The sequence below is a fragment of the Ursus maritimus genome, unplaced genomic scaffold, assembly GCF_017311325.1.
Source record: "Ursus maritimus isolate PB19 unplaced genomic scaffold, ASM1731132v1 scaffold_24, whole genome shotgun sequence".
Lineage (NCBI taxonomy): Eukaryota > Metazoa > Chordata > Mammalia > Carnivora > Ursidae > Ursus > Ursus maritimus.
Window position 1 is genome coordinate 40,987,043 of NW_024424897.1, and position 10,999 is coordinate 40,998,041.

At 48.6% G+C, this 10,999-nt stretch overlaps 2 protein-coding genes across 4 annotated transcripts in view; one reads left to right on the plus strand and one right to left on the minus strand.

Moving 5' to 3' along the window:
* Positions 1-7,130, plus strand: part of TMEM97 (transmembrane protein 97) — a 7,501-nt gene extending 371 nt beyond the window's left edge. The window contains exons 2-3 of one of the 2 annotated variants that reach the window (XM_040641041.1): positions 4,881-5,025; positions 5,756-7,130. In XM_040641041.1, the coding sequence (XP_040496975.1) occupies positions 4,881-5,025; positions 5,756-6,015 (405 nt within the window). In that variant the 3' untranslated portion in view covers positions 6,016-7,130. The other variant, XM_040641042.1, reaches the window with a different exon arrangement.
* Positions 7,131-7,237: 107 nt separating this feature from the next.
* IFT20 (intraflagellar transport 20) overlaps positions 7,238-10,999 on the minus strand; it is a 6,044-nt gene continuing 2,282 nt past the window's right edge. Inside the window, exons 2-6 of one of the 2 annotated variants that reach the window (XM_008695355.2) lie at positions 10,226-10,466; positions 9,937-10,065; positions 8,723-8,808; positions 8,090-8,193; positions 7,238-7,643 (exon numbers count right to left, since the gene is read on the minus strand). In XM_008695355.2, the coding sequence (XP_008693577.1) occupies positions 7,562-7,643; positions 8,090-8,193; positions 8,723-8,808; positions 9,937-10,063 (399 nt within the window). In that variant the 5' untranslated portion in view covers positions 10,064-10,065; positions 10,226-10,466 and the 3' untranslated portion in view covers positions 7,238-7,561. The remainder of the gene's footprint in view (positions 7,644-8,089; positions 8,194-8,722; positions 8,809-9,936; positions 10,066-10,225; positions 10,467-10,999) is intronic. The other variant, XM_008695356.2, reaches the window with a different exon arrangement.

A 10,999-nucleotide genomic window follows, 5' to 3' on the forward strand; every position in this document is an offset into this window, starting at 1 on the left:
CCCCCCCCCCCCCGCCCCGGGTTCTGGTTCTGCCGCCCTTTCCCCCCCCCCCGCCCTCCTTAAGTCCTGCCGGTGCCCGGGCCCCTCCTTACCGGTCAACTCGACGTCTTGCTTGGGGTTTTCTTTGCCCCAGAGCCTTACCCCAAGCTCTTTGGGGCAGATTCTGTGGTCCTTTTGAAGACAGCTTTTCCCTGGGTATGTGTAAGGCTCCCACCCCCCACCTCTGGTCAGTGGTCAGTATTTGAGGGAAGTAGCCTGGATGAACCAGTGTCTCAATCACGTATTGGACTTGTGTGAAAGAGCTCTAAAATACCGTCTAATCCCAAAGAAATAGTGCAAGTAGAATTAGACCCGTAGAAAGGGCATTCGCAGATCGACATTACTTAAGTGTCAGGATCCAGCAACTTCAAAAGCTCCTAAGTAAATTAAGGATACCTTTTTAAATCAGCCCTTTTTATTAGGTTCGAGTAAGAATGATCACCTGAGCAGAAACAGAGGCGAAAAGCCCCAGTAAAGTATACTTTACCCCAAACTTTGCTTTAATGCTTGTCATTCCTTCAGAGCTACCGTTTTACTTTCCCTGGTCTTTTTCATGTCTGGACCCCATAATCTTTTTCTGTAGAATTCCTATCCTCAGTTCTGTGCTTCTCCAAATTATCTGCACAACTGTGGGCAAGACTGACTTGTCTACCTAAAGAGTTGATTTTGCCTCTGTTTCTCTTTAGATGTTTTTTTCTCTGTAGTTCAGGGGTTCCTAACCTAAGGTCCATGAACCCCTGATGGGGTTGCAAATTGTGCCGTGTATTTTCTGGGAGGAGAGTCTGTAGCTTCCATTAACTTTTCTAGGGGTCTGACCCTCCCCAAGAGGCCACTGCTCAACAGTGTACCCCCCTCCATAGTTTTTTGTTTGCTTCTAGATCCCGATCATAACTGGGTAGACCTCTGACCTGCCTTTTCTTGGGAAAAGTGTAGGTAGTATGTGGCAAGAGCATTGAACTGCAGTCTGGGGACCTGGTTCTTTCAAGAGCCGCTTCAGTATCTTGGGCAAGTCAGGGCTCTGTAGCCTCACCTGCCAAGTTAAGAGTGAGCTGGGTTAGCTCAGGAGCTAGCCCTACAGGGTGTGTGTGTTTCCTGTTGCCGCTGTAACAAAATACCAGAAACACAGGGGCTTAAAACAACATTTTTAATCTCACAGTTTGGGAGGTCAGCAGTTCAAAATGCATCTTGCAGGGCTGGTTCCTTTGCAGATCCTACCAATCTGTTCCTTGCCTCTTCCAGTTTGTGGTGGCTGCCAGCGTTCCCTGGCTTGTGGCCATATCACCTCAATCTCTGCTTCTGTCATCGCTCTGCTGCCTTTTCCTCTAATAATCCTGTCACCGTCTGCCCCGCTTTTGTAAGGATGCTTACGATTACATTTAGAGTCAACCAGCTGGCCGGCATAGCCTCCCTATCTCAGGACCCTTAACTTAATCACACCTGCAGAGTCTCTTGCCGTATAAGGTTAAGTGCAGAGATTCCAGGGATCAGGACGGGGATGTCTTTGGGGACTGTCATTGCACCTGCCACACATACGCTTTCTAAGCAGGACACCGTCTCAGCTCTGCACCAGCTGTTAGTTGCCTCGGAGAAAGGAGAGCCTTGTCCGTGGCTTGCAGAGTCTGTGTGGCCAACAAAACTCGGGCAGGCTGTCTGTTTACAATCTTTGATGTTGTGAACCCCTTTAATACCGAGCTCTTCTGTTACTCCAGGTATTCCGGACTTAACAGCGGGTACTTCTTGGTCTTTTCTGAATGTGCCATTCCCACAGGTCCTTGCTCCCCACTCACAAAATGCAGTGAAACTGTGTCCGGCATCATAAAGACCCCGTTTAAGCTTATATATCTGGTTTGGTAAAGTTTTCTCACCTTTATAATGTTGACTTGCTGTAAAAGGTTAAGGGCCATTGCAATCAGGAACTGGCCAGAAATTGTGTCTGTGTACGTGTGTGTGTGTCTGTGTGTGATGCTGTTTGAAGGTGTTAGCAACACGGGGGCACCCTGTTTTGGAAGGGCTGTGTCTCTGTTCACTCTTGTTCCTTTGGAGTGGAGTTTGATGGTTTTGTTGCTTCTTCATGGGGAAATAGTAATAAAATCCTTCAGTTATTCTCAGCTTCTCTTTGAAAAAATGGCAAATCTTAACATCTGTTGTGTTTTTTCTTCCCTAAACAGAAGGAATTTTCCCCTAGAACTATCAAGTTTGTGGAGATCCCATAATGGTTGGGCTAAAATTTGCCAATTAAGTATCTTCCTTGGTTTGAACCGATCAGCACTTGGAAAAGCTCTTACTATGAAACAATAAGGATTTAGTTTGACTTAGAGCCTGGAGAGGACGGGGAAGCATTTTGTGGCGTATTTGCGGCGTATTTGTAGCACTGCTTCTGTTAAAGTAATTAAAGTAAGGAAAGACAGGGGGCACCTGGTGGCGCAGTCGGCGAAGCGTCTGCCTCCAGCTCGAATCGTGATCCCAGAGTCCTGGGATCGAGCCCTGCGTCGGGAAGCCTGCTTCTCCCTCTCCCGCTCCTCCTGCTTGTGCTGTCTCTCTCTCTGTCAAATAAATAAAATCTTAAAAAAAAAAAAAAATAAGCAAAGACGGGTGAGCATCTCCGTGTGAAATCAGTCTGTGCTGTCATTCTTTTTTTGAGAGGGAGCATGATCAGGGAGGGGCAAAGGTGGAGGGAGAGAGAGAATCTTAAGCAGGCTCCACTCCCGGCCAGGAGTCCAACACGGGGCTTGATCTCATGACCCTGAGATCATGACCTGAGCGGAAATCAAGAGTTGGACGCTTAACCAGCTGAGGCACCCAGGCGCCCCTAAGCCCTCATTCTAAGGTAGAGAAAGACAGGTTTGTTCAGTAGCAACTCCTAGTTTAGAAATCCGTGTGCAAAGGCCAGGTGAACAGTTCAATAGATAGTAGTGGTAAGTTGAGTCAAATATGAGTCAGGTATAAACCTTTTTTGGGGGTCTTATCTAACAAGAATAATTCTTACGACCAGTTGCATGCTGAGATTTTAATAGGATTAAGCTTGAATGTCTCTGAATGTGGGTTAATTACATTCAATTAAGTATTGGGAACATTTTGCTATGTGCTTGCCATTGTGCTAAAGACCACGTACGTTAAGTCATTTTATCTTAGTGAGGCAAGTACTATAATTGGGAAACTAGTTCAGTGCGATGAAGTGCTTTGCCCAGAGCCAGGAAGTGTGTCCCCCACGTCCCGTGCTCTTCACTCTGCCAGGGACCTGTGCTTTGCCTTCCATCTGCCCTTAGTCCAGGCCTTGTTCTGGCACCATGTGGCTGTTATGTGACTGTGGGCAGGTGCTTGGATCCTAATTGATTACTTCAAGATCTGGCTGATTAGATTTTAAATTTTGCAAATCTCATCCTGCAGCCCTTAGAAATTCCTGTGCTGTATAGAACTGTCTGGATTTATGAAATAGGTGGATCTGAGAGGTTGTATACAAATTGAATAGAAAATGAAATTCAAACAAACCAGAATGCCTTTTAAATTCTACAGTAAATCTTCAAAGCAGGTCATTCCCTTGGGGACCGTCACTGCACCTCCAATATTTTTTTTTAAGAAAATCTAGATAGCAAAAAAGGATCTTAAACATTTGGTCCAAGTTGCTTGTTTTACAGATGAGGCAACAGCCCAGGAGAGGTGCAGGGACTTAACCTTTATGAGTATTTTCTACCCCATTACCAACCTGAAAAGTGCCTGGAAGGAAGCTAAGGGTATTGCCCTGGATTTCAATTTCCAATCAAGTACAAATTCGATATCACTTGGTCAATAAACTGGTTATCTAGCCAGAGCCTTTCTGAAATTAAGGCCATGCTAACAGAATGTTTGTTTCTGGATATTTGCTTAAAGCTTACTTTCAGCAGTGAGGCCTCTGTTTCACAATCGTGAGCCTTTATCTTTTGATTAAAAATTAACAGGAAAAATATCTTTGGATTTTCCATTGCAGGCTAAATTCTTACCCTGGAAGTTGCGTTTATTCATCATAATATCAAGACATAAATTTGGCTTTGAAGGCAGGTGTGTCAAGACAGGATGTAAAACACGACAGACCTTCGGTAGTCCCTGTGGTGTGGGGAGCCCTACGCTTTGGGACCTTACAAAGGGCACAAAACGGGCCACCTCAGACCTTCCTGCTTCCTTCCTGCGCCAGCAGCCACGTCTTCACAGATCTGCATCTTTTGATTTAAGTGTAATTAGGAGGGTGGGCCCCAAGCTGGAACCGAGACTGCTAACCCTCAGGCTGATGTAGCCTAGAAGCTCCGTCGTCTGTGGTTTGGGCACTTTGTTCTATTAATATCCTACTGGTCTCCTAAAGGAACACTCTTCAGAACTAGTGTAGTTAAGAATGAGGAGGAGCTGGAGATTTAGGGATTAGATTGTCTAAAATTGCATCTTTCTAGAGGTTAAATGTATCTCCCTGCCATCACCCCCCCGCCCCCAAAAGACAAACTCGGTTCATTTCTGTCTTTGAGGCGGTCTGGCCCTCGGAGCCCGGTGTGCGGCCAGACGGTGGGCTGCTTTTCACAGCTGTCCTTTGCCAAGGAGATTGTTGACAGATCTGTTGCCGTGGCGCGTTCGGTCCGCGCTCTAAGCGTACTAAGTGCTAGATAGCGTTGCTCGCGACAGGGGGCGACCCGGCGGGCTGTGTGCTGTCGCGGAGTCAAGAACCGATGCTGGGTAGCCCCGAGGGCCCGGAAGAGCTGAGGGAAGCTTCTGGGCGGAGCTAGTGAGTTTTTACGACGTGACCGTCGGGGCTGCCGGGGGGCGGAGCTGCGAGCCTGTCCCGCCCGCTGGCTGTTCACGCGCTCGGCGTCTCCCCCCAGCTGACGAACCTGCGGCAGTGGTACACGAGGGAGTTCAAGGACCCTCTGCTACAGGACCCGCCGACGTGGTTTAAGTCCTTCCTGTTCTGCGAGCTTGTGTTCCAGCTGCCTTTCTTTCCCATAGCAACGTACGCCTTCTTAAGAGGTTGGTACCTGGTGGGGAAATCCCATTTTGGCTTTTGAAATCAGGTCCCAGAAATCTTTTGGGAGGGTGTCTCGGAGAAGGGGAGCGGTCCCCAGTGTGCGCGAGGGTGATCTCGGCCGCGGCGGGGGTGGCAGGAGTCTCTCGGAAAGGGACGTCCCTGTGGCTCAAGCCCGTGGTATTATTATTTTTTTAACCCCTGCAGAATTTTCCTTTTATCCTTGGCTTTTATCTTTCTCATTTGGGTAGCACCGGGCTGGCTTCTAAGCAGTAGCATGCAGCTCACCCCTGAAGGGCTTCACGTCTCATTTATTCTTACGGTGTTCCCCTGTGACTAACGCTTTTATAAAGACGGTGGCCCTACTGATGTACCAGCTCATACAGCCGTTTCCCCCCGGAGCCCCCAACTCCGCGTCCTGGCAGAGTCCGTCGATCTTCTCACCTGTGTGCAGTTACTTAACAGGGGCTGTTGGCAGGCCCTCCCCTCTGCCTTGTGTAAATTGCAATGGCCATTTTACTGCCCCGGAGTTTTTCTGAGCTCAGTTCCGGCAGGCAGCGTGCTCGAGCCCCGCTCCGTGGGCTGGGCGGTATTAGAGCACCTCCGGCTCTCCATCTGTCTGCACTCAGAGGGTAGGAGGACTCAGCGGAAGAGAGCAGGCGTGGAGAATATCGTGGGCACCCCTAGGGTCACGAACAGACCTAACCTTCTCTCTCTCTCTACCCCCGACTTCAGGAGGCCGCAGGTGGATCCGCACCCCTGCGATCATCTACTCCGTTCACACCATGACAACGCTAATTCCAATTCTCTCCATGTTTCTATTTGATGATTTCTCCAAAGCCAGTGGTTTCAAAGGACAAGGACCTAAGACTTTGCGAGAACGACTGGCCCTCATCTCGGTCTATGCCCCCTACCTTCTCATCCCTCTGATGCTTCTGCTTTTCATGTTGCGGAGCCCCTACTACAAGCATGAGGAGAAAAGAAAGAAAAAATGAGAGAAATAGTGACTGGCCCCGGGGGCGGGGGGGAGATGCCCATAGGGCAGTTTCCCTGTTGGACCCAGTATGAGGGAAACTGCGCAGAACCCATGATGTCTTCAGTAGCATTTGAAACACACCAGCAACACACAAGAGCAAGACTCTGGCAGGAGCCACATCAGATCCTCGCCTGTGAGGGCACTGGCGCAGACAGGCCCATCACCGCAGGTGACGGCAGGGGGTGGGCCAGGTCAGAGGGAAGTGGTGCCAAATACCTCACCGCGTGCCCGACTTCCAGTGTGAGCAGGACCAGACCAGATCCTGGATAAACTTCCAAGAAACGTGGCCTGCCTGGCGTGCTCGTGAGTTACCTGACCCACGGTGCACGCGTGATTAAGCCCTTGACTCCTGATTCTCCGCAGCATATCCTTTAACAGCAAAATGAAGAGTGGGATTTTTCAGGTTATTTTTAAGTTTGAAATTATGCCTCTTTAATATGCATTAAAACCTGTATCATGTTTTTTTGTTTTGGGGTTTGTTTTTTTCCTCCACCCTTGGTTGGGGGAAAGGTTCTGTAAGAGGCTTAAACTTGGTTTTACTCAAGGGTCAGCTCTGGCCTGACTTTCAGAAATAGATTAAGCCAGAAGGTGTTTTGTTTCTGTCTTAAACAGGTCATCCCAGAAAAGATTTTTTTGTAATCTCGTGATTCATTTCTCTTCCCAAACCTTAGTTTTCTATGTTTTTACAGACCACCTGACGTAAGTCCCTTCCCTCTGAGGTCTGGTGTGTCAAACCTGATCTGGGAGTGTGCTTCCTGTTGGATAACTTCACCCTTCCTGAGAGTTTCATCACCCTCCCTGGCTTGTGCTCAAAGTGGAGGGGCAGCTGGGCAAGACCTGTCCATTGTGTAAATGCAGGGTCTCTTCACTGGTGTTCCTCAGCTTTCTCTAAATTCGTACTCAAGGTCAACTCGAAACAAACACACACACACCTGTGAACACACATGGAAAATGATAACTGGTCCTGTTTGCTTCCCTCTTTTTGTCTGTTTTGCTCACAGGCCGTACTGGTCTGATTGCTGGGAGTATCCTCTGACTCGTGTGTCTGGTCCAAATAAAGGCACCTGCTGACCACTGCCTGGTTGGTTTTGTGGATGAGGGAGGGGCTCGAGAGTCCAGGGTTCTCTCAAGGTGTTACATGTACACTTCAGGGGCACCAGGAAAAGAGGTAGATCAAGCCATTTGAAAACAATAATTTATTGCTCGTCCTCTCCAAAGCTTTGTGAATTTACAAAAAAAAAATCAGCGTTTACAGACGGCTCAAGTCAGGCTGAGAATGCCAAGAGGTGAGAGCCTGGAGCCGCGTGGCCACGGGTGTTCACCAGCCACTGCGCACGGCCACCTGCAACGAGCTCCCCAGATTGCTGACTGCCTTCGGAGACGTGTGTTCCTTACACACCATCTCTCAGGACATACGTGGGTCATTAGTCAAGTCACTGGAACAGTACGGAGGGTTTTTTGGGTTTGGTTTGGTTTTTGCCCTTCTATAAAATGACATTTCCAGTTCATTTCTGAAAAATAAATTGGTCAATAAATTCATTTTGTTCTGCTTCCACTTTACACAAAGCTTCGTATTCGACCCGATACCTGAAAAACAAAATTGTCAGAAGCCCTAAAAATGGATGAAATAAACCATGGATTTAATTCTTCTAGAGAAGAATATAAAGGATTTAAACGATGCCAAGAAATGGTGTGAGTTCACAGCGCAGAAGCTGGGTCAGAAAGAACAGAGGCAAAGCCTAGCCTACGGCCGCCCGTGAGAAGCCTCCAGCCCTGAGCTGTTGCCCTTCAGAAGAACCAGCGAACACTGGACACTTGCTACCCGAGCTTTCAAGCTCTCAATATTAGCTATGGTTTTGTATTAAGAAATTTTCTCATCAAATGTAATTTTATTTTTTAAATCTTCAAATCGGGATGACGTGTGAGACACTATTCCTGGGAGAACAATGATGGAGGAGGAGGAGAAGTGACCGTTCAAGAAGGAAAAATAGAATTGCAGCTGAGTAAAGAACTTGCCTTACCTCGTAACTTACCTTTCAAGCTGCATTTTCTTTTCTGCTATCAGTGCTTGGAGTTGCTGCTGCTGGGCTTCTCTCTGTTTCGCTATAGATTTGAGCAAGTTCCGAGCACCAATGGCCTAGAAAAACGGTATCACCAAAGAAGGTCATGGCTTCGTTAAAACCGTCTTCAGCATTCAGTCCTCAGCCAAGGAAGGGCCACTTGGGGGCTATCTCTGTGCCCACCTGGCAAGACAGTCGAGCCCCAGAGCCTCGGGAATAGGAGGAGGAATAACTGCCTGACGAGACCCAGACTGCAGCTCAGGGGCAGGGCTGAGTATCCCTGAGTCTGGCACACAGGTGGCCGGTGCCCGTGTGGTGTGCCACTTAGCCCTGGGGCCTTTGCCAAGTCATGGGAGCCCTGCATGCCTGCACTGCTTCGCTTATAAAATGAGCATAAAGCCACTATCTCGGTGAGACGAAGATTCAAGGAAAGAATGACAAAGTGTACTCGGATATAAGAATTCAAAAGGAGGTTAACCGCACTTGTTACTAAAATCCTGTTTTAGATAAATAAAATCCCACACCTCCCTCACCAAGTCAAGATGGCAGAGGAAAAGCAAGAGAACCATGTCCCAGGCCAAGATTTAGAAGACATGCTGATCTTACCTTCATCTTCTCATTTTCTGCTTCTTTTGCAAGTTGGTCAACAAGCTCAATTAAACCACCAACTATTTTCTGAAACTGGCCAATTTCTTTTAGGGAAAGAACAGGAAAAAAAAAAAAAGTTTTATTTTCTCAGCATCACCTCTCCCTCAGTGTTCCCTTGTGGCAAGAGGGCAGGGCTAACTGCCCCTTCTAATTTGTGTCAAAACAATTTGGTGCCTGCTGACCTGAAGTCTTCCACCCTTGGTCTAAACCAAGAGAAAGGTGGCCAGGTGCCCAGAGCCGCACCGGGGCATACTCGGACCTTGAGTCCCAAATGAGCCAGCCAGTGACTATTAACCTTAGGAATGAGGCTCCTGACCCTCTGCGCACACTGTATCCTGCTTTCCCAGGAGTGACAGGAGGCACAAAGGGCCATGTTCATGGAAGGACTGACTCAGGACATGAACAGAGCCTCTTGACTAGCCCCAGATAAGGAACTAGATTTCAGTTAATGGTGGTTAGGGGGGGTAGTAGTTTGCCAACTGTGACCAGAGCTCAAAGCATTTAAGTGCCTAATCTCCCATTCGACTTTTCCAATGTTCTTGGGTGTGGTGGGACCTCATTCTACTGAGGACTGAACTAGGACCCAGGGAGGAAGGACAACATGCAGTGAGAAGACTGGCAAGGGAGGCCATGCTGCCTTTGACCAGTCAAGCCCTCTACAGACACATGGAGTGCCCAGAAGGCTCAGAAATCCCTGCTCTCCAACAACAACAGCAGAAATCCCTGCTGTAGCTAGAGCTGCTCTGTATTCAATGCCACTGGGCGGGCCTGCCTGCTGGGACAGGAGGTGTCCTGTAGCTAGCTAAAAAATGACCTCATTGAGTCTGTGAACTTTGAAGAAATCAAATCATGAGTACATAACTCTTCCCCACCCTCAAGCCATAGCGCTGCCCTGTGAAGTTCAAGGTTTCTGAGAGCAAAAGAATCAAAGATGGGATATCCTCGCTCCATTCCACCACTTGTCTTGATTGGTGCTCTGTGTTTGACTACATGCGAGCATCAGAGAGCAGGCAGACGAGGTGGTTGGTACGTGGGAATTCATAAAGGCCAGACACAACTTCCAGGGAGCCAGTAACCCCGTTCTGGCCGGGACGACAGCTGCGGGTGGGGGCGGGGCACAGCTGGAACAGCTCAAAGCCCAGTGGCACCACGTCTCCCCAAATGACACTCACTGTCCACAAAGTCCTTGCACTCTTCTTTGAGCTCTATGGTCTGCTGGGTAACCTCAGGGTCCAACACGCGCAGCTTGTTCAGCTCGTCAAAGTGCAACCCTGCTTCACCCAGGATGTCCTTGGCCATAGCTGTGAAGAAAGCAGCCTCAGTCCCCGATCACGTCCCAGCCACCCAAGGAAATGCCTGCTTCCAGCCCAGCCCCACTCCTGCCCCCAGACACCAGTGCCAAACCCCAGACGTTCCTCCAAAGGCTCCCCTTCCCTCTGCCTCCACCTCTCTGAGCCTCACCTGTTCCCTTCCGGCTTCCCTAGAGAAGAGAAGCTCTGCTCTGAAGGGGTGCTAGTGGCAGCCAGGAGGAAGTGTGTCATAGGAGCAAGGGTCAGGAAAGAATAAAGTCCAGTTGCTTGTCACGGGCATCGTTCATTCAACACACATTTCTTGAGTGCCTACTACATGCCAACACCGCTAGATGCTGGGGTACAAAGATGAGTGCGACATGGTGCCCGCCCTGGAGGAGCACATAGTTTGGCTGGAGGAAGACAGACATGGAGACTGAGAGAGTATACTGTGTTAAGTCTTTTACAGAAATATCACTCAAGTGTTGCAGGAGAACAGAGCAGTTAACAGGGTGAGGGAGTCACATTTGAACTAAATTGTGAGAAGCCATAAGCATATTTATCCCCAATTATGTACCCAAAAGGACGTGAAAAAGCTTTTCCAGTACAGTTCTAGCATAACACCAAAAGCAGGGAAAAGAGGAAATCTGCATGACTTAAAAATGAGAGTTAAAAAATAAGCCAGGAGTAAGGACATTACCCACAATGTAAGCCACAGGCATGCTGGCCTGAACTAGGACCAAAGTTGGTTCTGTCTCTTTCTAGCAGGAACCACAAAAAGGAATGAAGCTGATGAGGATGAAAGGCTTTCCAAGCGGAGAAAACAGCGTGGACAGGAGTGTGAAGTCACTGAAACGGCCAGAAGATGAAAGGACCGAGGATGGGGCTGCAAAGGTCAGCTGGGGCCAGATCAGGAAGACCCTGTGTGCCCAACCAAGGAGTTAAG